The following is a 26,015-nucleotide window of genomic DNA, read 5'->3' as shown; positions in this document are numbered from 1 at the left end:
GCTTGGGATAATTCAATTATAGCAATATCCACACATTACCACGAAATTAAACAATTATAAATCACTGACCGTAAAAAATTACGTTAACGGCACGGGCTAAAAACACAGGGACTATGCATACACGTAAGTAGGTACGCTACTAGTATTTAGGGCAGGTTGATTCTATTTAAGCGTGTCATAATAATCTCATATTTCGCATCGAAAACATTTTGTTTGCCCCGTTTTTGACGCAAACAATAATTGAGATAAAGTAAAATTTGCGTCGCGTGTCGACGAGCAACTTCCATTGATGTAATGCTAGTATACATCGCACGGTAGTCAAATTCTCCAACACGAATATTTAGTTCTTCACGTAACGTATCATATACAAACTAAGCAAATGTAAGCGCCGTTTTACTGGTGAATTAAGTTTTGTTATATTATACTCACCCGGAAGGTGTATCGTGAAGTTATGATGCTCCCTTTAATAAAGTTCCTGCGGGATGAGTCAAGAAGGGTGACCAGTTTTTGGTGCAGATCAAAACATGTGAGTAACTATAAATCGAGTTTGTTGCCAGCCAACAAGAATAATATGCTGTCATTAATTAGGTATCTATCTACCTACTGTAACTTAGAGAGAATAATTAATAACCACTCAGGAGTCAGGGAGAATTTTAATAAATTCACTTAGAGATAGTCATTATAATTCCTGGCAACGACTTAATAATTTATTGAGCATTTTAGTTTGTGCATTAGTAGTTGATAAAGTACTAGTATTACTAGTACCCAGTATTTAGATTATGTAAGATATTGTTTTACGATAAATTAGAAAAAAGGAAAGTGTTTAAATTATAAGTAGAACAGATTTTGTAAAGTTGTAGTTATTGAATCAATTCGAAAAGAGAACACAGTGAAATAATTCAGTTTTTTTTTAGTCAGTGTGGCTTATTAGATACCTGCTTACAGGTTATGAGTTTGTAAAGTTAAAATGAGCAGAGTTCCTGGGCATGGAATTGGGCGTTGATTGTCAAATTGTAATTTTTAGAATCCTCAAAAATACGTTTGCAGGAAAATTATATACAGCTATAGTGACCATATATGTTTTTGAATATCGTTGAGCACGTTGCGAGAGAAACCCGTAAAATCAATCAAGTTACCAGATTACCAGATGTATAGGTACACAAGTACCTATGTAGGTATTGTTAAAATAGTAAGCAAACATAAACAAATATGATATCTATTCGTATGTAGATACTTAATTTTTCATTTCATTTATGTCTTGGTATGCCTGTAAATTATTTTCTAACCACATTTTACAGGAAGAATTTATTGCTGGAAAAACACGGAGAAAAATGACTATTGGTAATTTATTTAGAATCTCCCAAATTATTGGTTATTTCGGTTAAAAACGGGATTGTAGGTCCAAGGAATTAATTAACAGTACCTGTTAAAATTTTAGTATGCTTTGTCGGATAGCAACTACAACTGATATTATCGTACATATGTATAACACGTTATCAACGGTTGATATTTTGCCGTTATTTCTTATTTCAAAGTCGGAATTTTGTATACCATATTAAGACCGGGGTACCCCAGTAAGGTCATATGCTTTTAAACAAATGTTTAACAAAAAATTAGATAAAAAGAATAAAAAAGACGTCGTCATACGTATGATCGAAATTTTGTGATAGAAACAAAAAATGGCAAGCTGACAGGTCGCTTGCTGTAAATGGCCCATAGAGCCAAAACCTTCTAGATGTAATCTAGGAGGTTTTGGTAGAATGCGTTTGACGACCCGAGTGCTAATCGCTGCGTCAAAATGTTTCGACGTCGAATCTTTTTACGCTCGTCTAAATGCGGCTTGGTGAATAAAAATTAACAATTAACGCAATATGTGTTAATTTTTTCATATTATGTATACGTGGCGTTAAGAAATTAGAAAAAAATGCCGACTTTTAGTTCCACTGTATGAAATTTATACATGATAATTGTACTGGACACCTACGCCAGTGACATTGAATGTAAATGCCGCTTTCCTCTGGGGGTACCTTGGGTAAGGATTTGAATAGAAACACAACTTGCGAAAGTCGTCGGACAACTGAACTGGTTGAGCCAGTTCTTTGCGTATTTATTGGGTTCGAATTCTTAATTTCTACACGTGTTAATGTGGAGTAATTATTCTTAAATCTAAACATATACTGAAGTCCCACGGTTTGTCGTGCGAGTAATTCATCCTTGAACTGGCGATATGACACGTGTACGGTGCTTTAAATTCTTAGCAAGATGACTCATCGTGCGAGATAAACCACAAAGGATTCTTCATCGTAAAATGTGTGATATCAGAATATTCATTTTCTTAATTATTAATCAATTATTAGGTACACCCATCTGCTGTCCGGTACAATAATATTGTAAAACTGATTTTCCTTTTATATATATTTTATTTTATGTGAAAGTGCAAAATAGTCCCAATTGCTCCCAACCATCTGTAGCCAGTGAGACTATGATATACCCGATGGGCATATGGCATCCCCAATATCCCCAATGTTTGTTCTGAGGCTGAAGGTAATTGGGGATGGGAAGGCGATGGGGAGGGGGAAGATGGTAAATTCCTGGTGAATCAGATCTGGTGACAAACACGGCCAAAGCCATTTCAAGCAACGTTTCAATTCCAAATGGTCTTACACTCTGAAACGTGCCGCAAATATACTATATACTATTTTTAATTATTATTTTGTCAAATAGCACACATTATTCAACTAAAAAGAACCCGCGACCTACAGCTTGCTAGTCGAGAGCCTTACCCCTCAACAACGGAGGCCTGTACAGTGACAAAATATTATCAGGTACAAATTTAGTATAGTAGAACTAAAAGTCGGCATTTTGTATACCTATTTATCACATATGCGTACATGGTGTTCAGAAATTAGAGGCGCTCATATTTTAAGCAATTTCAATATAAAAAAATGTTTTTTCATTTTTGAAAGGGACATTTAAATAACGCTATTTAAAAGGCGCGTTTTTTCAGCAAAAATATATGAAATTAGTTACGTTAATTTTTCAAAAATCAGTTTGCCAGAACTATTTTCATCCCAGATGAAAAGATATTGAATTGAAGCCCACTTTACATGATAAAATAAATAAATAAATATTGGACAATTTTTATAGCGCCGCTTTTGTGAGTTATCACCTCAGGGGCGCTTTACAGTTGATGCACGTATTAAAAAATATACAAATATTACCAAAATAAAGTGAAGTTAAGTAAAGTAAAATAAAGAATAGGAACAGGTGACATGAAGATAGAAGATGGAGACTCTTCAGCAAGAATCCTAGGTGGTGAAGAAACTGGACCAGCTGCTGCAGCGAAAGAGTCCACCAACAGTGCCAACATGAGGTTCGTCATCCATCCAGGTATATGTCTGCTGCTAATAAAGCGCTGACACAATATCCTCACATAGATAACAGACCTTGGCAGCACCACTGAAACTCGGCTGCAAGAATCCTAGGTGGTGAAGGAACTGCACCAACTGCTGCATCGAGATAGACTACCGCGTCCACCAACAGTGCCAGCACGAGGTTCGTCATCCGTTCAGGTATGTGTCTGCTGCTAATATAGCGCTGACATGTGTCTGCTGCTAATAAAGAGCGCTGACACAATATCCTCACATAGATAACAGACCTTGGCAGCACCGCTGTGACGTTCGATGAAGATAGAAGATGGAGACTCTGCTGCAAGAATCCTAGGTGGTGAAGGAACTGTACCAGCTGCTGCTGCGAGAGAGACTACCCCGTCCACCAACAGTGCCAGCACGAGGTTCGTCATCCGTTCAGGTATGTCTGCTGCTAATAAAGAGCGCTGACACAATATCCTCACATAGATAACAGACCTTGGCAGCACCGCTGTAACGTTCGACGAGTCCATCATAGTCTCTATCAATAATAATATTTGGACGATTTATACAGCGCCGCTCTTGTGCAAAATCACCTCATCTCTCCTAGTCTATTTTAGTCTCTCTAGTCACTTCTTAGCTATCCATGCCACTTAGTACATCTTCTCGACCCTTTTAGACTCTTTCCTGGCTCTAATACCTAAACAAAATCCAACAAAAAAATTATTTTTTCTATTGTCGTGATCCGACGATTTCATACCTCTGTCTCAGACCTATAGGCTATCATAAACAAAATCTTGAACCAAAGTCAAAGTGAAGTGTATGTGTGTCATCTGAAATAAAAAAAATAACCAACAAATTTAAAAGATGCATTTATCTTATTACTTGTAATAAAATGTACTGTGCGTGTCCTATCTATCTTCAAGATAAATAAAAATGTTCATTGATCAAAATGTTGATTGTTGAATTACGCGTTAGTTTTTATGTACCTATATTAAATAGGGTGACCGGATAAATCATCACAATGATAATTCATCACATCTTTAAAAAGTTATATAAAGTCATAGAAAGTGATGAAAGAAAAACTTCATTAAGTGGGTTAAGTAGGTTTGGCTAGGTTAGGTTAGGTTAAGTTAGGTTAAACAAAAAAAAATTTTCATCGTTTCTAATGACTTTGTATTACTTTTTAAAAGTGTGTTGAATTGTCACTGTGTTGAGTTATCATGGAACCATTAAATAGGTGTTACCTGTGAAAGGTAGAAACATTTTTTTAAACAGGGTCTGTACAGACAGACTGAGTCACAGCAAGGCGTAGTTGGGTACAGTTAGTGTCTACATAAATAAATGAATACTTTTAGTTTCACTATATTAAATTTATACATGATAATATTGTCAAATTATTTTCAACTAGCTTCAGTGCTCCAAGTAATAAGTATCTTTGGTACTTATACAGGGTGTTAAGGAACGTACTTGACTTTATTAAACTAGTAATTCCTGAAATTTATCGGGAGTAAAAAATGTTAATTTAATTTTGGTCTCCGGTGACAATTTAGCTGTTTTGTTTCAACTAAAAACATAAGATATAATAAAAACACATAAATTTGTTTTTGACCACGATAGTTTTATTTTCACTCTACCGGTTTCGGAAGATCCCTTCCTTCGTCAGGAGAATATTTAAAACTAATCTACTACACAAAATATTGACACATAAATACAAAAATGTTAAGTGTTTGAGAGAGATGTCGACAAAGTGGAAGGGGTAATTACGGGAATTCCAGGAAGAACAGAGCGGTTAACTGGAAATATGTCAAGAATAGGACTATAAGACAGATTAATTTGGTTATTTATTATACTGGAGTTATTATTGATGGCTTTTCTGATTTCAAGTGCTTCTAAATTATCTAATTTTTTGCCTTTATTACTACGGTGAAGAATTTTAACCCCTGTATCTTTACTAAAAGTATGATCGGTGGAAATGAGATGATTGGCAAACTCTGAAAAATTATTGTTATTTAAACATCTTAAATGTTCGGTGATTCTAATATTTATATTTCTAGTTGTCTTACCTATGTAGAACGATTGACAATCATTGCAACATAGTTGGTAAATGCCTGAGTGGCTAAATTTGTGATCTTTATCTTTAGTATTTTTAAGTAATTTTCCCAAGTTGTTATCAGTATAGAACGCGGGTTTAATGTGGGTAGGCAAATTTTTTGTACTAAGTGAAGAAAAATTGGATATGTATAAGATTTTACGCCATTGAAAGGGATTTATGATTTTATTATTAGTTTCAGGTGTACCAAATAAAAATGTATTCGTCGAAATGAGTTTAAGTTTCTTATTCAGGATTTTATCAAATAAGTGTGTCGAGTAACCATTATTTAGAGCAATTTGTTTTATTTTTGACAGTTCAATTTCGAAATTAACAGCTGATAGTGGGATTTTTACTAAGCGGTGTACCATTGAATGATAGGCAGAATGTTTGTGTGATATCGGGTGGTTTGACGTGTTATGTATAGTTATATCCGTGAATGTCGGTTTACGATAGATGTTAAATTCAATTGTATTATTTATTGAAGTTAGTGTTAAATCTAGAAAATTAATCGATGCATTACTGCCTACCTCTACAGTGAATTGAATTTTTTTATGAAATGAATTTATAAGAAGAAGGAATTTAGTTAGTTGCCGCTCTGTTCCCGTCCAGATACAAAAAATATCGTCTACATATCGTTTCCAAGTGAGAACATTATTTAAGAGTGATGACTTACAATTAAAAATCTTATTTTCTAAGTTATTCATAAAAATATCTGCCAAAAGTGGGCTAGTAGGAGCTCCCATAGGTAGCCCTTGGCTCTGTTGGAAGACGCAGTTGTTATACTGGAAATAATTTTGATTAAGGCACATATTGAATAAACGAGACAGGTCATCAATCATATCTTTATCTAAATTAGAGGATTTTAACATATCTACAATTATTTGTTTGCAATCAGTAGTTGGAACATTTGGAAATAAGTTAATTACATCAAACGAAATTAGCTTAGCATTATTGGGAATGAACAAGTCCTTAACTGAATTTATTAAATCAAATGAGTTTTTAATGGTATATTTGGGTGAAAACACATTAAAATTGTTGAAGACATTAGTGATATGAGAAGCTATTATGAAATTCGGGGAAGCACAGCATGACACGACAGGACGAATAGGTTCATTGATTTTATGTATTTTTAAAAACCCGTACAACTTGGGAATTTTAGGATTAGACTGCAAGAATTTATTCTGGTTAGGATAATCATCTTTAAAGATTTGGGATTTGCATGCATTTATTGAATTTTTTATATCTATTTGAAATTTATTAGTCGGATCTTTTTTTATAATAACGAAGTCGTCACTTTTTACGAAGTCTTCCATTTTTTCGTGGTAGGCCATTTTGTTCATTATGATCACAGTGTTTCCTTTGTCTGCCCTAGTAAGCACTAAATCCTTTTCAGCCAACGTTTTGCGAATTTTATTGGTGCATAAAATTTCTGGATGTATGACCTTTTTAATTTTATCTTTTGTTATTAGATTTTTAATTGTCTCAGCACTTTTGTACAGAAACGGTCTAGGTTGGTACGATAGAGCCGTTTCAATGTCCACTGCCACATTTTCAATAGCACTTTGTATGTTATTTTTATTGTAATTTAAATTATATTTTAGTCCTTTAGATAGTAAATTCATCTCTTCCGGGAGGAACACGTGGGAAGAGAGATTCTTCACTCGATCAAAAAATGTATGTTCTGGTTTATCTGGACACTGGTTACTGATGTTAGGTTTACAAAGATTTTGAAGTTTTTTATTTAATTTCCCTTGTTTTTTGAACGCCTTTTCCGAGGTATACATCCTTATTTTATCGTCGAATAAAACCCACTCGACTGGATGTAAATCGTGTACTAGTTCAGTGTGTAGTAGCATGATTTTAAGTTTAATTTCGTTTCTCTGTTTAAAAGCACCTTTCAAATCTTCTTTTAACCGATAAAATAAGGATGTATACCTCGGAAAAGGCGTTCAAAAAACAGGGGAAATTAAATAAAAAACTTCAAAATCTTTGTAAACCTAACATCAGTAACCAGTGTCCAGATAAACCAGAACATACATTTTTTGATCGAGTGAAGAATCTCTCTTCCCACGTGTTCCTCCCGGAAGAGATGAATTTACTATCTAAAGGACTAAAATATAATTTAAATTACAATAAAAATAACATACAAAGTGCTATTGAAAATGTGGCAGTGGACATTGAAACGGCTCTATCGTACCAACCTAGACCGTTTCTGTACAAAAGTGCTGAGACAATTAAAAATCTAATAACAAAAGATAAAATTAAAAAGGTCATACATCCAGAAATTTTATGCACCAATAAAATTCGCAAAACGTTGGCTGAAAAGGATTTAGTGCTTACTAGGGCAGACAAAGGAAACACTGTGATCATAATGAACAAAATGGCCTACCACGAAAAAATGGAAGACTTCGTAAAAAGTGACGACTTCGTTATTATAAAAAAAGATCCGACTAATAAATTTCAAATAGATATAAAAAATTCAATAAATGCATGCAAATCCCAAATCTTTAAAGATGATTATCCTAACCAGAATAAATTCTTGCAGTCTAATCCTAAAATTCCCAAGTTGTACGGGTTTTTAAAAATACATAAAATCAATGAACCTATTCGTCCTGTCGTGTCATGCTGTGCTTCCCCGAATTTCATAATAGCTTCTCATATCACTAATGTCTTCAACAATTTTAATGTGTTTTCACCCAAATATACCATTAAAAACTCATTTGATTTAATAAATTCAGTTAAGGACTTGTTCATTCCCAATAATGCTAAGCTAATTTCGTTTGATGTAATTAACTTATTTCCAAATGTTCCAACTACTGATTGCAAACAAATAATTGTAGATATGTTAAAATCCTCTAATTTAGATAAAGATATGATTGATGACCTGTCTCGTTTATTCAATATGTGCCTTAATCAAAATTATTTCCAGTATAACAACTGCGTCTTCCAACAGAGCCAAGGGCTACCTATGGGAGCTCCTACTAGCCCACTTTTGGCAGATATTTTTATGAATAACTTAGAAAATAAGATTTTTAATTGTAAGTCATCACTCTTAAATAATGTTCTCACTTGGAAACGATATGTAGACGATATTTTTTGTATCTGGACGGGAACAGAGCGGCAACTAACTAAATTCCTTCTTCTTATAAATTCATTTCATAAAAAAATTCAATTCACTGTAGAGGTAGGCAGTAATGCATCGATTAATTTTCTAGATTTAACACTAACTTCAATAAATAATACAATTGAATTTAACATCTATCGTAAACCGACATTCACGGATATAACTATACATAACACATACAATATATAACACAATAACTACATTTACAAAGGCATAATATATTTTAATAGTCTTCCCGAAGAAGTGAAAAAAATACCAGATTTTATTTTATTCAAAAAGAAGGTCAAATTTATCTTTAAAAAAAATTAATATCACCTATCAAATGTTATAACTTCAATTCATGTTTCAACCAAAATTAACGTCACAATCCTCTTTTAAGTTTATATTTATTGTACTGTAATAATGTTAATTACTGATATAAACATGAAATAATTGTCAAATAACTCCTACGCCAAGCTCAAGAGCTAGCACTCTTCATTGGAGTAGAAATTCAACAACATATGTTTTACACTATTACTTATTTTTAACTTATTTTATGTACAATGTAACAATGTTATAAGTTAAACAATAAAAAAAAAAAAAAAAAAAAAAAAAAAAAAAAACACGTCAAACCACCCGATATCACACAAACATTCTGCCTATCATTCAATGGTACACCGCTTAGTAAAAATCCCACTATCAGCTGTTAATTTCGAAATTGAACTGTCAAAAATAAAACAAATTGCTCTAAATAATGGTTACTCGACACACTTATTTGATAAAATCCTGAATAAGAAACTTAAACTCATTTCGACGAATACATTTTTATTTGGTACACCTGAAACTAATAATAAAATCATAAATCCCTTTCAATGGCGTAAAATCTTATACATATCCAATTTTTCTTCACTTAGTACAAAAAATTTGCCTACCCACATTAAACCCGCGTTCTATACTGATAACAACTTGGGAAAATTACTTAAAAATACTAAAGATAAAGATCACAAATTTAGCCACTCAGGCATTTACCAACTATGTTGCAATGATTGTCAATCGTTCTACATAGGTAAGACAACTAGAAATATAAATATTAGAATCACCGAACATTTAAGATGTTTAAATAACAATAATTTTTCAGAGTTTGCCAATCATCTCATTTCCACCGATCATACTTTTAGTAAAGATACAGGGGTTAAAATTCTTCACCGTAGTAATAAAGGCAAAAAATTAGATAATTTAGAAGCACTTGAAATCAGAAAAGCCATCAATAATAACTCCAGTATAATAAATAACCAAATTAATCTGTCTTATAGTCCTTTGACGGCCGGCGTGGTCTAGTGGTATACGCTTTTGACTACAGATCCGAAGGTCGCGGGTTCGAACCCGGCGTGCGCAAATAAATTTTATTTGATTAATTTGTGTTATTTCACAATTAATTCATTTAAAATAATATATAGTATATTTGCGGCACGTTCCAGAGTGGAAGATACTCTCAGTATCGCCCTGGTGTAAGACCACCATTCAGAATTGAAACGTTGCTTGAAATGGCTTTAGCCGTGTTTGGTGACCAGATCTGAATAGCCAGGTACTTCCCCACCTTCCTCTTCCCCATCTCCCTCCCCTCCCCAATACCCTCAGCCTCACAACATACCCCAATTGGGGATGCCATAGTCTCACTGGCTCCAGACGGGAGCAGTTGGGACTCTTGTGCGGTATTACTGTAAAAAAAAAAAAAAAAAGTCCTATTCTTGACATATTTCCAGTTAACCGCTCTGTTCTTCCTGGAATTCCCGTAATTACCCCTTCCACTTTGTCGACATCTCTCTCAAACACTTAACATTTTTGTATTTATGTGTCAATATTTTGTGTAGTAGATTAGTTTTAAATATTCTCCTGACGAAGGAAGGGATCTTCCGAAACCGGTAGAGTGAAAATAAAACTATCGTGGTCAAAAACAAATTTATGTGTTTTTATTATAAATTATGATGAGCCACAAAGTGAATGCTTTTTACAATTACGTAAAAACATAAGAAATCAGCAGATATTGGATAGCTAGGTTCGAGCGAGGAGTTCGGTGGTTATTCGGTTGAGTGATCAGTGATGACATCATCAAAAAAATATCAACAGCAACAATGTCACCGGAGACCAAATTTTCTATTTTAAATTTATTACTCCAAATAAGTAAGTCAAATACGTCCCTTAACACCGTGTATATTAAATATAGGAAATATTCTAATTGAAAAAAAACATCAGAGGCAAATAGCCGAAATCGCATCTCACTGAAAATTCGTCCCTCTATATTGACCTCATACATTTTTGTTATATATTGCCTAGTATAGTGGCACAGCAGTAGAAACAAGCGCCTAGAGGCTTTGGGACTCTGGTTTACCAAATAAAGTGGAATGTTGCTTGGTAAAAGTAAAGAGGGAGGGGAAAGGGACACAGAAAAAGGTTGAGAGAACCCGACTCATCAATTCAATTCTGGGCACTAAATATATACAGACCCATTTCAAGAAACGTGTCAATTCTGAGTGGTGTCCTTTTATATGGCGCTGCTATATATTATGGCGGTACCTACCTGGATGACGCCTTTATTTTATTTGAGAAATAATTAGTTATTTATACAATTTACTGTACATATAATTACACTCTTGTTGTGTATAATGTATTGTGATAGTGTCTGTATGCTCGAAGTTCAAATCTACCTTACTTTGTTATTTTCGCCAGTATATCATTTACTTATTTAAAAAAAAAGTAAACATTCTTTCGGTTATACCTTGCTATACTGGTAATTCAATGGAGCATTTGTACACGGTTGACATTATCACATGAGATCGGGTCGTTTTTACGACTAGTTCTTGAGTTCAACAGTTCGGTTGTGGAACGATTTATGTTGAAGTGTTTGATCCCTCTTACAACATGGGTCTCTTTAATACCCATGTTTACTCCTTCCTCTCCTCAAAAAGTCCCTCCACCCAATACCACCCCAAAGATGACATAGGCCCCTAGGGAAAATATTTTCCTCGATGCCTCCTGTGTGGAGTTTATGTAAAAAAAACACGTTTTCAATCGCAATAATTTTTTTCGAAATTTTATCGAATAGTGAGATGGCCTGGTAAAATCAATTGTGTGTGATTTTTTCCTTATTGACAAATTAATTTGTTTTGCATTTCGGTCCCTTGTTTGTGTCTCGTGATTGTAAATTATTTATCTTAGACATTATCCCTCATCACGTTAATTTTATGCATAAAATGTTGCGCTCTAGTATTATTCGCATTGTTAAATTTATTTCTAGTGGTAATTATAATAAGTTATTTATTAAAAAAACATGTATTACAGAATATGACATGACAACCACTCGATGATAGAATTAAAATTATTAAAACTCTCAGATAAATTAATCGTTTCCGACTTGAACTTAAATGTTACAATTGTTAATGGAATTATAGACAGCCCTAATTTGCAGAGACTTATCAACTTCAACATATCGACTAGAAAATTCTTTTTAATCGCATCAACAATAGCAGGACTAAGTCATTTAGGTACTATCTTGTACCTATTATTCAGTTGGCAATACTTTCGCAGAAATTGTAGATATGTTCAACCACGAGGAATACAGTTATAAGAAGGCTATAATAACATATCTCAATAATAGTTAAGGTTAGCATTATAATATTCTACTGCGTAAGTTCTATATAATTTTAATAGAAAAAAATTACTTTATGATTACTGTTGAGATAATGATTATGTATACCACATGTTTGTTAAAGCCCACATGGGCATTAAATAAATAAATAATGATTGCAAGTTGATTGTCAGTCAGTTCTCTGAGCCATGTTTTGACGTTAGTTATAAATATACTAGTTTTTATAGTTTTTGTCTGATTTGGTAGGGCATTATACAGTTTCGTTTGGCTAAGTGAAGTTTTATTTACTTTGAAAAATATGATGCTCAAATAATGGCAACATTCAGGTTCAACATTAATGTCGATATTCATTATTTTAGCAGAACTTTTTTATTAATACTTAGAATAAAATAACTTTTTTCTAACCCTTCACGTTTTTAAATATTTTTACCAACAAGACCCAACGACATGGTGAATTTTCTTGGAATTTTAGAATGATTCCTAAGCATCTAAAATGTGCTACATATCACTTATTTTTTAAGTTAAAAAAATACTGTTTTAGAAAATAGATAAAATTTTATTTGAAATATTTGCATTTAAAAAAAACATTGATCTTCCTAAACAATATTTTTTAATATCAAACATAAAAATGTTAACAAAAAAACCTACCAGGACGTTTTGAATTGGATTGTCCGTAATTTTGAAAGAATTCAATATTTATAAAACATATTCCTTTTGTATAGGAAAGCAGTAATAAAATTGTCATTTCACTTTTTATGCCGTTTATACAATAAATTGTTTAAAATTTTTTTTTTTTTACTTTCAACTATCAATGAAAAAATGACGCCAATTCGTAATCATAAACTTTGAAAATTAAAAAAAAAATGATTCATGTAATAATGTAAAAAGTATTTGAAACAAACTGTGAAGAATACTTTTTTATCTTTCCAACGACGAACATATCAAATATCTAAGAATTATAGAAAAAAAGATAAAAATAATTTTATAATGTGTTGACACCCCGGTCAGATCTGTCCTTCAAAGGCTATAATAGAATTTGATGTTTGTGGCTAGAAATGTCCTTCCGAAGCCTGAAGGGTTAATACCACTTTATTGTATATATTTTCAATATATAATATTAAACTAAGTAAATAAATGTTTTTGAAGCAATATTAGGGCGGCAATATACTGCCGCAAACCAACGCCCACAGGCCACAAATAATCCATTTCACTGGGTATTTGAAGGTTATTAGTAAATTAAAATAATTTTATACAAATAATATTATACAAACCCTTAATTTTCAGCATTTTTATTCACATATTTGAATTTTGATTTTGTTTTCTTGTTGAATGAATGAAGTGGAATCTTGGAAGTGGAAATTAACCCCTTTCCCGACATCAGATCTAGCTGAAACTCGGCCGATAGACTCGTTATCGAAGAGAATGCATGCTATCAACTTTTTTGGTGAACAAAATTATTTTTTTGAATGAATTAAGAAAATAGATGAAATAAACATTGTTTTTTTCGGGATTTTTTTTGAGAACTTGGTTGAATCGATATGCTCGGTTAAAGGGAAGGCAATCTCTGGTTGTCTCTCTAAAAACATTTTTCATATGTCATCAATGGTCACTCTTCCGAGTAACCGCCCAAATCCCTGACTACACCTCGAGAGAAATAATATTGTTAAAATATTGTTATTGTCTAAGCCTAGCCCTAACCCAAACTCTCTAAAATCTTCTGATTTTTTATGTTTTCAGTTGAAAAAAAGTAATCATTGAAGACCAAAATGGCATCTTTTATTTATTTTTTATTTGTTATTATTATTTTTTTATATTAGCTCCACACATGAGGAATCTTCTTCATCTTTTTCATCTTCTAGTTATCTTTGAAGATGCTTTATGTATGGTATTTTTAGAGAAAGGAAGGAGAAGAAGTTTTGGGAAGAAAAGAGGTATGAGGGGAAGTAATAATTTGGGGTAAATGTGTCCAAGAAAGACGGATGTTTGGATCCATCTCTTCTATTAAGGCGCAGGACGATGGGTCGTAAGAGTCCAGTTGGAGAAAGTCAAAAGGTCTCCTTCAACCAGTCTCTCAGTAAGTGCAACCACGCAGAAGGTGGGCAAATGCATCCGCTAGTAAGATCTAGACCAGAGGTTTCCAAAGTGATCTATATAGACCCCCAGGGGTGGATATCGGCTTGCTGGGGGTCTATGTCAGTGAGAAAAAAATTTGGGGGTCCACGAGATTCAAATGGGGGTACATACAAGCGGACCCCCATTTATCTTAAGTCAACATTTTGGACTTCCGTAGATGACACCATACAAATAACACAGTTTACGTAATACTTGATATTTGTATTTTTATATTTGGTAAAGTTGTTTATTGAGGTATATAAATAAAATTACACGTTCCTTTTCTCGTCAGTATTAATATATTGAAGCAAAACATTGCACATCGGAAGCTGCGAATTTTCGTAGATTCCCAACTTGTTGTTCAACATTTAAATGTACTTCAGACAGATTTAAAAACTAAGTTTGAGGACATTCTGACTGTGGAAGTGGAATGTTGAAGAATCGGATATCATATGACAAGAAGAACTGATCGGAATAAGCACTGACAAAGAACTTAAGGGGTAGTTCTGTAGGGCCAGCTACAGAAAGGAATTCCCGTTGCTTATCCTGCTCCATTTTCATTTGGTGTAATACCATCACAAGGGTGCCCCTGTCTGCAAAATGTAAGGACAGAAGAACTATCCCACCAGCCGGTTGTTGGACAAGCAAGGGAAGGGAATCTTTTTACGAAAAAAATAAATAATTATCACATGGGACGTTAATAGTTTTAAGAAAATTTAATTCAAGGCGGTCCGTCCTCTCTGCCTACCCCTGCGGGGAAACGGCGTGATGGTTAGTTAGTTAGTTAGTTAATTCAAGGCAGGCTGGGGGTCTAGACAAACCTCACCTCATGAAGCCGGACACCCCTGCCATGTCAACAAACGTAGTAAACCTCTTGGAGTGACCTATGGCGGCGGTGTTGGTATAAATGGTTCCCAGGGCGGCAGTACGAATACCCGCCTCCCAAATTGATCTATATTAATACTACAAATAATACTAGGAATTACTGGTTTATAGTGAATAATATATTAAGGTATGTGAGTATTCTTGTTTTTTTATTCCTTATGCAAGTACACATAACCATTCGACGAAGAAGAATATTCAACCCCTCTGTTTAGAATACGAATAGATCCACATTTCTATCATTCGTATCTACACTTGGTTTGTTGACCAGATTTCCTCGCAAAATTGAAGAATAGAGATGATTCATAAGTTCAGGATATTTAGATGAGACGAATCCCATTTATCGATAGCCCAACTTCAGAGAATCAGTTTATATTTTCCCGTTAAAAATACACGCACCTTCTGAACACACTAAGGAAATTGATTCATTTTCGAATTGAAACCATTTTGAACTTTGCCTAATATTACGTATCTATATTACGCTCAGATGCGCCCGGGTAAAGAGTAGTAAAATACCAGTTCGGAGAATAATATTTTAAGTCTGATTATTTATCTCTTCAAATGATTATTAATAAAATTGTCGATGACTCCACATTAAAAACGTGGCCCTTATTCTGTGATTGACATTTTAAAACAAAGAATACTTTTTACTGTGTAAATCTGCCTTCTAAATAAGGGTATAACAAACATTTTTGCTTCTTTTCAGAAAAAAGATTCAGAATAAAACGTAAATAACTAAAGTAACAATTTAATCTCGTTATTTTGTTGACGATGTTTTTCAGAGAATAACAATTTAGTGTATATTCTGTCTGAAAAATAATTCGCGCGTAATAACGTAGGAAGTAATTAGTTCGGAGAAAATTATTTATAACGTTCATTCTTTGTATAAAACGAAAAGCGCTATAATTCCTGTTACTATTGATAACATTTTTGCACCTCGATGAACCAAACCTTACACAAAGGGTCTTACACAAATACGTTTTCTGGGAAAACTCCACTAATTACTGTTTTTCGAAAAAAAACGGTTAAAATCGTTAAACCATTATGAAAGTGAGTATTTCTTCTATCTTTAAATATGAACCAATTGAAAAATAGGCAGAGACAGTAAAAGATGTTGATGTAGTTATCACTGTGTTTATTATACGTAGACAGTAATGGTAGTATGCATGGTTCCATGATAACTCAACACAGTGACTATTCAACACACTTTTAAAGTGATATAAAGTCATTAAAAACGATGAAAAAAAATTTAAATCTAAACTATAAAGTTTTTGTTTCATCACTTTCCATGACTTTATATAACTTTTTGAAGATGTGATGACTTATATTTTGATGATTTATCCGGTCACCGTATGCATCATGTTGGGATGCATGTCAGCTAGGTCACATCACGTCGGGATGTGGATCTGTGCTCATTGATGTTGTGGTCAGCTGGTGCTGAATATCACTGATCTTCCTGGAGATTCTTACGGATTCCGTTACGGATTCCTCCACGCCAATGCGCACGGTGGCGAATTCCACAGGCCGATGCTGTACACCGTAGGAAGTGGAGATTAACGGTGGCGAATTCCTCCCTGCTGATGCTGATGCTGAATAAGAAACTTAAACTCATTTCGACGAATACATTTTTATTTGGTACACCTGAAACTAATAATAAAATCATAAATCCCTTTCAATGGCGTAAAATCTTATACATATCCAATTTTTCTTCACTTAGTACAAAAAATTTGCCTACCCACATTAAACCCGCGTTCTATACTGATAACAACTTGGGAAAATTACTTAAAAATACTAAAGATAAAGATCACAAATTTAGCCACTCAGGCATTTACCAACTATGTTGCAATGATTGTCAATCGTTCTACATAGGTAAGACAACTAGAAATATAAATATTAGAATCACCGAACATTTAAGATGTTTAAATAACAATAATTTTTCAGAGTTTGCCAATCATCTCATTTCCACCGATCATACTTTTAGTAAAGATACAGGGGTTAAAATTCTTCACCGTAGTAATAAAGGCAAAAAATTAGATAATTTAGAAGCACTTGAAATCAGAAAAGCCATCAATAATAACTCCAGTATAATAAATAACCAAATTAATCTGTCTTATAGTCCTTTGACGGCCGGCGTGGTCTAGTGGTATACGCTTTTGACTACAGATCCGAAGGTCGCGGGTTCGAACCCGGCGTGCGCAAATAAATTTTATTTGATTAATTTGTGTTATTTCACAATTAATTCATTTAAAATAATATATAGTATATTTGCGGCACGTTCCAGAGTGGAAGATACTCTCAGTATCGCCCTGGTGTAAGACCACCATTCAGAATTGAAACGTTGCTTGAAATGGCTTTAGCCGTGTTTGGTGACCAGATCTGAATAGCCAGGTACTTCCCCACCTTCCTCTTCCCCATCTCCCTCCCCTCCCCAATACCCTCAGCCTCACAACATACCCCAATTGGGGATGCCATAGTCTCACTGGCTCCAGACGGGAGCAGTTGGGACTCTTGTGCGGTATTACTGTAAAAAAAAAAAAGTCCTATTCTTGACATATTTCCAGTTAACCGCTCTGTTCTTCCTGGAATTCCCGTAATTACCCCTTCCACTTTGTCGACATCTCTCTCAAACACTTAACATTTTTGTATTTATGTGTCAATATTTTGTGTAGTAGATTAGTTTTAAATATTCTCCTGACGAAGGAAGGGATCTTCCGAAACCGGTAGAGTGAAAATAAAACTATCGTGGTCAAAAACAAATTTATGTGTTTTTATTATAAATTATGATGAGCCACAAAGTGAATGCTTTTTACAATTACGTAAAAACATAAGAAATCAGCAGATATTGGATAGCTAGGTTCGAGCGAGGAGTTCGGTGGTTATTCGGTTGAGTGATCAGTGATGACATCATCAAAAAAATATCAACAGCAACAATGTCACCGGAGACCAAATTTTCTATTTTAAATTTATTACTCCAAATAAGTAAGTCAAATACGTCCCTTAACACCGTGTATATTAAATATAGGAAATATTCTAATTGAAAAAAAACATCAGAGGCAAATAGCCGAAATCGCATCTCACTGAAAATTCGTCCCTCTATATTGACCTCATACATTTTTGTTATATATTGCCTAGTATAGTGGCACAGCAGTAGAAACAAGCGCCTAGAGGCTTTGGGACTCTGGTTTACCAAATAAAGTGGAATGTTGCTTGGTAAAAGTAAAGAGGGAGGGGAAAGGGACACAGAAAAAGGTTGAGAGAACCCGACTCATCAATTCAATTCTGGGCACTAAATATATACAGACCCATTTCAAGAAACGTGTCAATTCTGAGTGGTGTCCTTTTATATGGCGCTGCTATATATTATGGCGGTACCTACCTGGATGACGCCTTTATTTTATTTGAGAAATAATTAGTTATTTATACAATTTACTGTACATATAATTACACTCTTGTTGTGTATAATGTATTGTGATAGTGTCTGTATGCTCGAAGTTCAAATCTACCTTACTTTGTTATTTTCGCCAGTATATCATTTACTTATTTAAAAAAAAAGTAAACATTCTTTCGGTTATACCTTGCTATACTGGTAATTCAATGGAGCATTTGTACACGGTTGACATTATCACATGAGATCGGGTCGTTTTTACGACTAGTTCTTGAGTTCAACAGTTCGGTTGTGGAACGATTTATGTTGAAGTGTTTGATCCCTCTTACAACATGGGTCTCTTTAATACCCATGTTTACTCCTTCCTCTCCTCAAAAAGTCCCTCCACCCAATACCACCCCAAAGATGACATAGGCCCCTAGGGAAAATATTTTCCTCGATGCCTCCTGTGTGGAGTTTATGTAAAAAAAACACGTTTTCAATCGCAATAATTTTTTTCGAAATTTTATCGAATAGTGAGATGGCCTGGTAAAATCAATTGTGTGTGATTTTTTCCTTATTGACAAATTAATTTGTTTTGCATTTCGGTCCCTTGTTTGTGTCTCGTGATTGTAAATTATTTATCTTAGACATTATCCCTCATCACGTTAATTTTATGCATAAAATGTTGCGCTCTAGTATTATTCGCATTGTTAAATTTATTTCTAGTGGTAATTATAATAAGTTATTTATTAAAAAAACATGTATTACAGAATATGACATGACAACCACTGGATGATAGAATTAAAATTATTAAAACTCTCAGATAAATTAATCGTTTCCGACTTGAACTTTATTGTCAAAATTGTAAATGGAATTATAGACAGGCTTAATTTGCAGAGACTAATCAACATCAACATATCGACTAGAAAATTATTTTTAATCGCACCAACAATAGCAGGACTAAGTCATTTAGATACTATCTTGTACCTATTATACAGTTGGCAATACTTTCGCAGAAATTGTAGATATGTTCAACTACAAGGAATACAGTTATAAGAAGGCTATAATAACATATCTCAATAATAGTTAAGGTTAGCATTATAATATTCTAGTGCAAAAGTTCTATATATAATTTTGATAGCAAAAATTAACTTTATGATTACTGTTCAGATAATGATTATGTATACCACATGTTTGTTAATGCCCGCGTGGGTATATAATAAATAAATAAATAATGATTGCAAGTTGATTGTCAGTCAGTTCTCTGAGCCATGTTTTGACTTTAGTTATAAATATACTAGTTTTTATAGTTTTTGTCTGATTTGGTAGGGCATTATACAGTTTCGTTTGGCTAAGTGAAGTTTTATTTACTTTGAAAAATATGATGCTCAAATAATGGCAACATTCAGGTTTAACATTAATGTCGGTATTCATTATTTTAGCAAAACTTTTTTATTAATACTTAGAATAAAATAACTTTTTCTAACCCTTCACGTTTTTAAGTATTTGTACCAACAAGACACAACGACATGGTGAATTTTCTTGGAATTTTAGAATGATTCCTAAGCATCTAAAATGTGCAACATATTAGTTATTTTTTAAGTTAAAAAAATACTGTTTTAGAAACTAGATAAAATTTTATTTGAAATATTTGCATTTAAAAAAACATTGGTCTTCCTCAACAATATAATTTTAATATCAAACATGAAAATGTTAACAAAAAAACCTACAAGGACGTTTTGACTTGGATCTTCCATAATTTTGAAAGAATTCAATATTTATAAAACATATTCCTTTTGAGTAGGAAAGTAGTAATAAAGTTGCCACTTCACTTTTAATGCCGTTTATACAATTAAAAAAATATATAAATAATTGTTTTACTTTCAACTGTAAATGAAAAAAGGACGCCAATTCGTAATCATGAACTTTGAAAATTAAAAAAAAATTATTCATGTAATAATGTAAAAATATTTGAAGCAAACTATGAAGAATAATTTTTTATCTTTCCAACGACGAACATATCAAATATCTAAGAATTATAGAAAAAAAGATAAAAATAATTTTATAATGTGTTGACACCCCGGTCAGATCTGTCCTTCAAAGGCTATAATAGAATATGATGTTTGTGGCTAGTAATGTCCTTCCGAAGCCTGAAGGGTTAATACCACTTTATTGTATATATTTTCAATATATAATATTAAACTAAGTAAATAAATGTTTTTGAAGCAATATTAGGGCGGCAATATACTGCCGCAAAACAAACGCCCACAGGCCACAAATAATCCATTTCACTGGGTATTTGAAGGTTATTAGTAAATTAAAATAATTTTATACAAATAATATTATACAATCCCTTAATTTTCAGCATTTTTATTCACATATTTGAATTTCGATTTTGTTTTCTTGTTGAATGAATGAAGTGGAATCTTGGAATTGGAAATTAACCCCTTTCCCGACATCAGATCTAGCCGAAACTCGGCCGATAGACTCGTTATAGAAGAGAATGTATGCTATCAACTTTTTTGGTGAACAAAATTATTTTTTTAATGAATTAAAAAAATAGATGAAATAAAACTGTGTTTTTTTCGGGATTTTTTTTGCGAACTTGTGTTGAATCGATATGCTCGGTTAACGGGAAGGCAATCTCTGGTTCTCTCTCTAAAAACTTTTTTAATATGTCATCAATGGTCACTCTGCCAAGTAACCGCCCAAATCCCTGACTACACCCTAAGAGAAATAATATTGTTACTCTAAGCCTAGCTCTAACCCAAACTCTCTAAAATCTTCTGATTTTTTATGTTTTCAGTTGAAAAAAAATAATCATTGAAGACCAAAATGGCATCTTTTATTCTTTTTTTATTTATTATTATTATTATTTTTTTTATATTAGCTCCACACATGAGGAATCTTCTTCATCTTTTTCATCTTCTAGTTATCTTTGAAGATGCTTTATGTATGGTATTTTTAGAGAAAGGAAGGAGAAGAAGTTTTGGGAAGAAAAGAGGTATGAGGGGAAGTAATAATTTGGGGTAAATGTGTCCAAGAAAGACGGATGTTTGGATCCATCTCTTCTATTAAGGTGCAGGACGATGGGTCGTAAGAGTCCAGTTGGAGAAAGTCAAAAGGTCTCCTTCAACCAGTCTCTCAGTAAGTGCAACCACGCAGAAGGTGGGCAAATGCATCCGCTAGTAAGATCTAGACCAGAGGTTCCCAAAGTGGTCTATATAGACCCCCAGGGGTCGATATCGGCTTGCTGGGGGTCTATGTCAGTGAGAAAAAAATTTGGGGGTCCACGAGATTCAAATGGGGGTACATACAAGCGGACCCCCATTTACCTTAAGTCAACATTTTGGACTTCCGTAGATGACACCATACAAATAACACAGTTTACGTAATACTTGATATTTGTATTTTTATATTTGGTAAAGTTGTTTATTGAGGTATATAAATAAAATTACACGTTCCTTTTCTCGTCAGTATTAATATATTGAAGCAAAACATTGCACATCGGAAGCTGCGAATTTTCCTAGATTCCCAACTTGTTGTTCAACATTTAAATGTACTTCACACAGATTTCAAAACTAAGTTTGAGGACATTCTGACTGTGGAAGTGGAATGTTGAAGAATCGGATATCATATGACAAGAAGAACTGATCGGAATAAGCACTGACAAAGAACTTAAGGGGTAGTTCTGTAGGGCCAGCTACAGAAAGGAATTCCCGTTGCTTATCCTGCTCCATTTTCATTTGGTGTAATACCATCACAAGGGTGCCCCTGTCTGCAAAATGTAAGGACAGAAGAACTATACCACCAGCCGGTTGTTGGACAAGCAAGGGAAGGGAATCTTTTTACGAAAAAAATAAATAATTATCACATGGGACGTTAATAGTTTTAATAAAATTTAATTCAAGGCGGTCCGTCCTCTCTGCCTACCCCTGCGGGGAAACGGCGTGATGGTTAGTTAGTTAGTTAGTTAATTCAAGGCAGGCAGGGGGTCTAGACAAACCTCACCTCATGAAGCCGGACACCCCTGCCATGTCAACAAACGTAGTAAACCTCTTGGAGTGACCTATGGCGGGGGTGTTGGTATAAATGGTTCCCAGGGCGGCAGTACGAATACCCGCCTCCCAAATCGATCTATATTAATACTACAAATAATACTAGGAATTACTGGTTTATAGTGAATAATATATTAAGGTATGTGAGTATTCTTGTTTTTTTATTCCTTATGCAAGTACACATAACCATTCGACGAAGAAGAATATTCAACCCCTCTGTTTAGAATACGAATAGATCCACATTTCTATCATTCGTATCTACACTTGGTTTGTTGACCAGATTTCCTCGCAAAATTGAAGAATAGAGATGATTCATAAGTTCAGGATATTTAGATGAGACGAATCCCATTTGTCGATAGCCCAACTTCAGAGAATCAGTTTATATTTTCCCGTTAAAAATACACGCACCTACTGAACACACTAAGGAAATTGATTCATTTTCGAATTGAAACCATTTTGAACTTTGCCTAATATTACGTATCTATATTACGCTCAGATGCGCCCGGGTAAAGAGTAGTAAAATACCAGTTCGGAGAATAATATTTTAAGTCTGATTATTTATCTCTTCAAATGATTATTAATAATATTGTCGATGACCCCACATTAAAAACGTGGCCCTTATTCTGTGATTGACATTTTAAAACAAAGAATACTTCTTACTGTGTAAATCTGCCTTCTAAATAAGGGTATAACAAACATTTTTGCTTCTTTTCAGAAAAAAGATTCAGAATAAAACGTAAATAACTAAAGTAACAATTTAATCTCGTTATTTTGTTGACGATGTTTTTCGGAGAATAACAATTTAGTGTATATTCTGTCTGAAAAATAATTCGCGCGTAATAACGTAGGAAGTAATTAGTTCGGAGAAAATTATTTATAACGTTCATTCTTTGTATAAAACGAAAAGCGCTATAATTCCAGTTACTATTGATAACATTTTTGCACCTCGATGAACCAAACCTTACACAAAGGGTCTTACACAAATACGTTTTCTGGGAAAACTCCACTAATTACTGTTTTTCGAAAAAAAACGGTTAAAATCGTTAAACCATTATGAAAGTGAGTATTTCTTCTATCTTTAAATATGAACCAATTGAAAAATAGGCAGAGACAGTAAAAGATGTTGATGTAGTTATCACTGTGTTTATTATACGTAGACAGTAATGGTAGTATGCATGGTTCCATGATAACTCAACACAGTGACTATTCAACACACTTTTAAAGTGATATAAAGTCATTAAAAACGATGAAAAAAAAATTAAATCTAAACTAACCTACTTAACTCATTTAATAAAGTTTTTGTTTCATCACTTTCCATGACTTTATATAACTTTTTGAAGATGTGATGACTTTTCATTTTGATGATTTATCCGGTCACCGTATGCATCATGTTGGGATGCATGTCAGCTAGGTCACATCACGTCGGGATGTGGATCTGTGCTCATTGATGTTGTGGTCAGCTGGTGCTGAATATCACTGATCTTCCTGGAGATTCTTACGGATTCCGTTACGGATTCCTCCACGCCAATGCGCACGGTGGCGAATTCCACAGGCCGATGCTGTACACCGTAGGAAGTGGAGATTAACGGTGGCGAATTCATCCCTGCTGATGCTCTGCACCGTGGATGGTGGAGATAAACAGTGTTTAATTTCGGAGTGTGGTTGAATCGATGAGTTGATGCTCACGCAGTCGAAGGGCCGGCGACGCGAGTATCTCCGGTCGCAAGTATCGGTGAGCTATAAACTGAGTGTATTAGAGTACTTGACTACCTAACTAAGTAGCCGGCGGCAGACTTGGTGTTTATGTAGGCGCGCTGTTCAGTAGAGTGGTCCCAATACTTATAGAAACTCTGGGAAAGCTGGCGCCGGTTTTGGGGAAAGCTAATTCCTAATGTAGTTTTCAAAATTCTACACTGGAGCTGCCCATTTCACGTACATATTTTGATACCGTGATACTAAAAATGCTTCATATTTGAAACATAGGTACATGAAAACGAAATAATAGATACCGATGTATTGTTTTTTTAGTTTGTTTCGGTTTTTCTTTGATTGCTTCTTAATGACATAAATCTTGAATGGCGTTTTTTGTTGGCGTCCTCCTTTTTCCTCCATTGCAGGGATGTACTTATTTTAAATATTGATTTATGATTCCATGATAACCCAACACAGTGACAATTCTGGACACTATTACAAAATAACATAAAGTCATTAAAAGTGATGAAAAAAATTAACCCCCAATATTTTCATCATTTTTTCATGATTTTATAACACTTTTTAATGGTTCATTAACGTGTAATTTTTATGAGTTGTCCGGTCTTAAGTATAAACGGAAGCTAGCGTATGCACGCATGAAAAGTTTTAACATAGAACTGATATACAACATCATAGGTATACGCTGTACCTTCATAGGAGAATATCTGCATTATATAGTAAATAATAATGATGCGGGTAGATTTATATAATTATAAATAGGTTCAAAACAGGCATATGAATACGAATGAAGATTGAACTTTCCCCGGTGGACTGGAGTCAACTGTGCTAACAACTGAACCAAATCCCGATCGGGTACGACCTGCGTTTATTTCGTACATTAACTGACACCTTGCTACCAAAATTTGTTTACCAAAGTTTCATAGCATGCTGACGGGAATATCCACTTCCAAGATTTACTTTTATTCATTCACGAAAACAAAATGGAAATTCAAGAATACGTATTTAAAAAAGACTGAAATGATACAAATTATCACAGAATTGTGAAAAAACTGCCCGGAGCTGGTGTTAGGTACATATAATGGTACGTATACATTTGCGAACTTAAACTCGAACTGAGCCACGAATTACGGGAAAGGAACGATGCAACTGCAAGCGGCGTTTGGCGCCATTAAGTTGAGGTTCAGTTCGGCAGTTCGGCTCCCGTATGTATACGTAGAATTAGGTATGGTGCAGCGTCCCCAAATTGGAGAATTTTTAAGTCTGCAGGAAGTGGCGGCGGGGACGGTGTAGATGTAGGTTAGAATGTGCTCAACTATTCAGATCAAGTCACATAAAATATAGCTCATGCTATTTCAAGCAACGTGCAGTGTATTGATTCTAAATGGTGTTCTTTCACCGAATGATACTAGTCTTCCTACCACCAACCTACTTGTTTGCTGTTCAAACGTCAAATAACTTATCAACAATGAACAGGATTAACAAAAAATGAGGACAACACGATATCAATGAATACCAAATTATAATTACCTACTTCACATACGTCAATCTACAATGCTCTACAATAATTGTTGTTTTCAAGAGACGCAAACAAAATATTATTACGTTATATATTTTTCAGTTCATCTGACAACCAAAACGGAAGAAATTGTTTTCGATATTTTCGTTCAATTT

General features: G+C 33.9%; 1 protein-coding gene across 1 annotated transcript in view; it reads left to right on the top strand.

Annotated features, from left to right (window-relative positions):
• The first annotated feature begins 276 nt into the window (after positions 1-276).
• LKRSDH (lysine ketoglutarate reductase/saccharopine dehydrogenase) overlaps positions 277-26,015 on the top strand; it is a 418,858-nt gene continuing 393,119 nt past the window's right edge. The window contains exon 1 of the mRNA XM_089635917.1: positions 277-526. Within this exon, the coding sequence (XP_089492043.1) occupies positions 452-526 (75 nt within the window). The 5' untranslated portion in view covers positions 277-451. The remainder of the gene's footprint in view (positions 527-26,015) is intronic.

The sequence above is a fragment of the Hesperophylax consimilis genome, chromosome 9 (assembly GCF_061612785.1).
Source record: "Hesperophylax consimilis isolate HC1 chromosome 9, BYU_Hcon_1.0, whole genome shotgun sequence".
Classification (NCBI taxonomy): domain Eukaryota; kingdom Metazoa; phylum Arthropoda; class Insecta; order Trichoptera; family Limnephilidae; genus Hesperophylax; species Hesperophylax consimilis.
The sequence above is the reverse complement of the archived record's forward strand: the minus strand, read 5'-3'. Positions and strand labels throughout refer to the sequence as shown.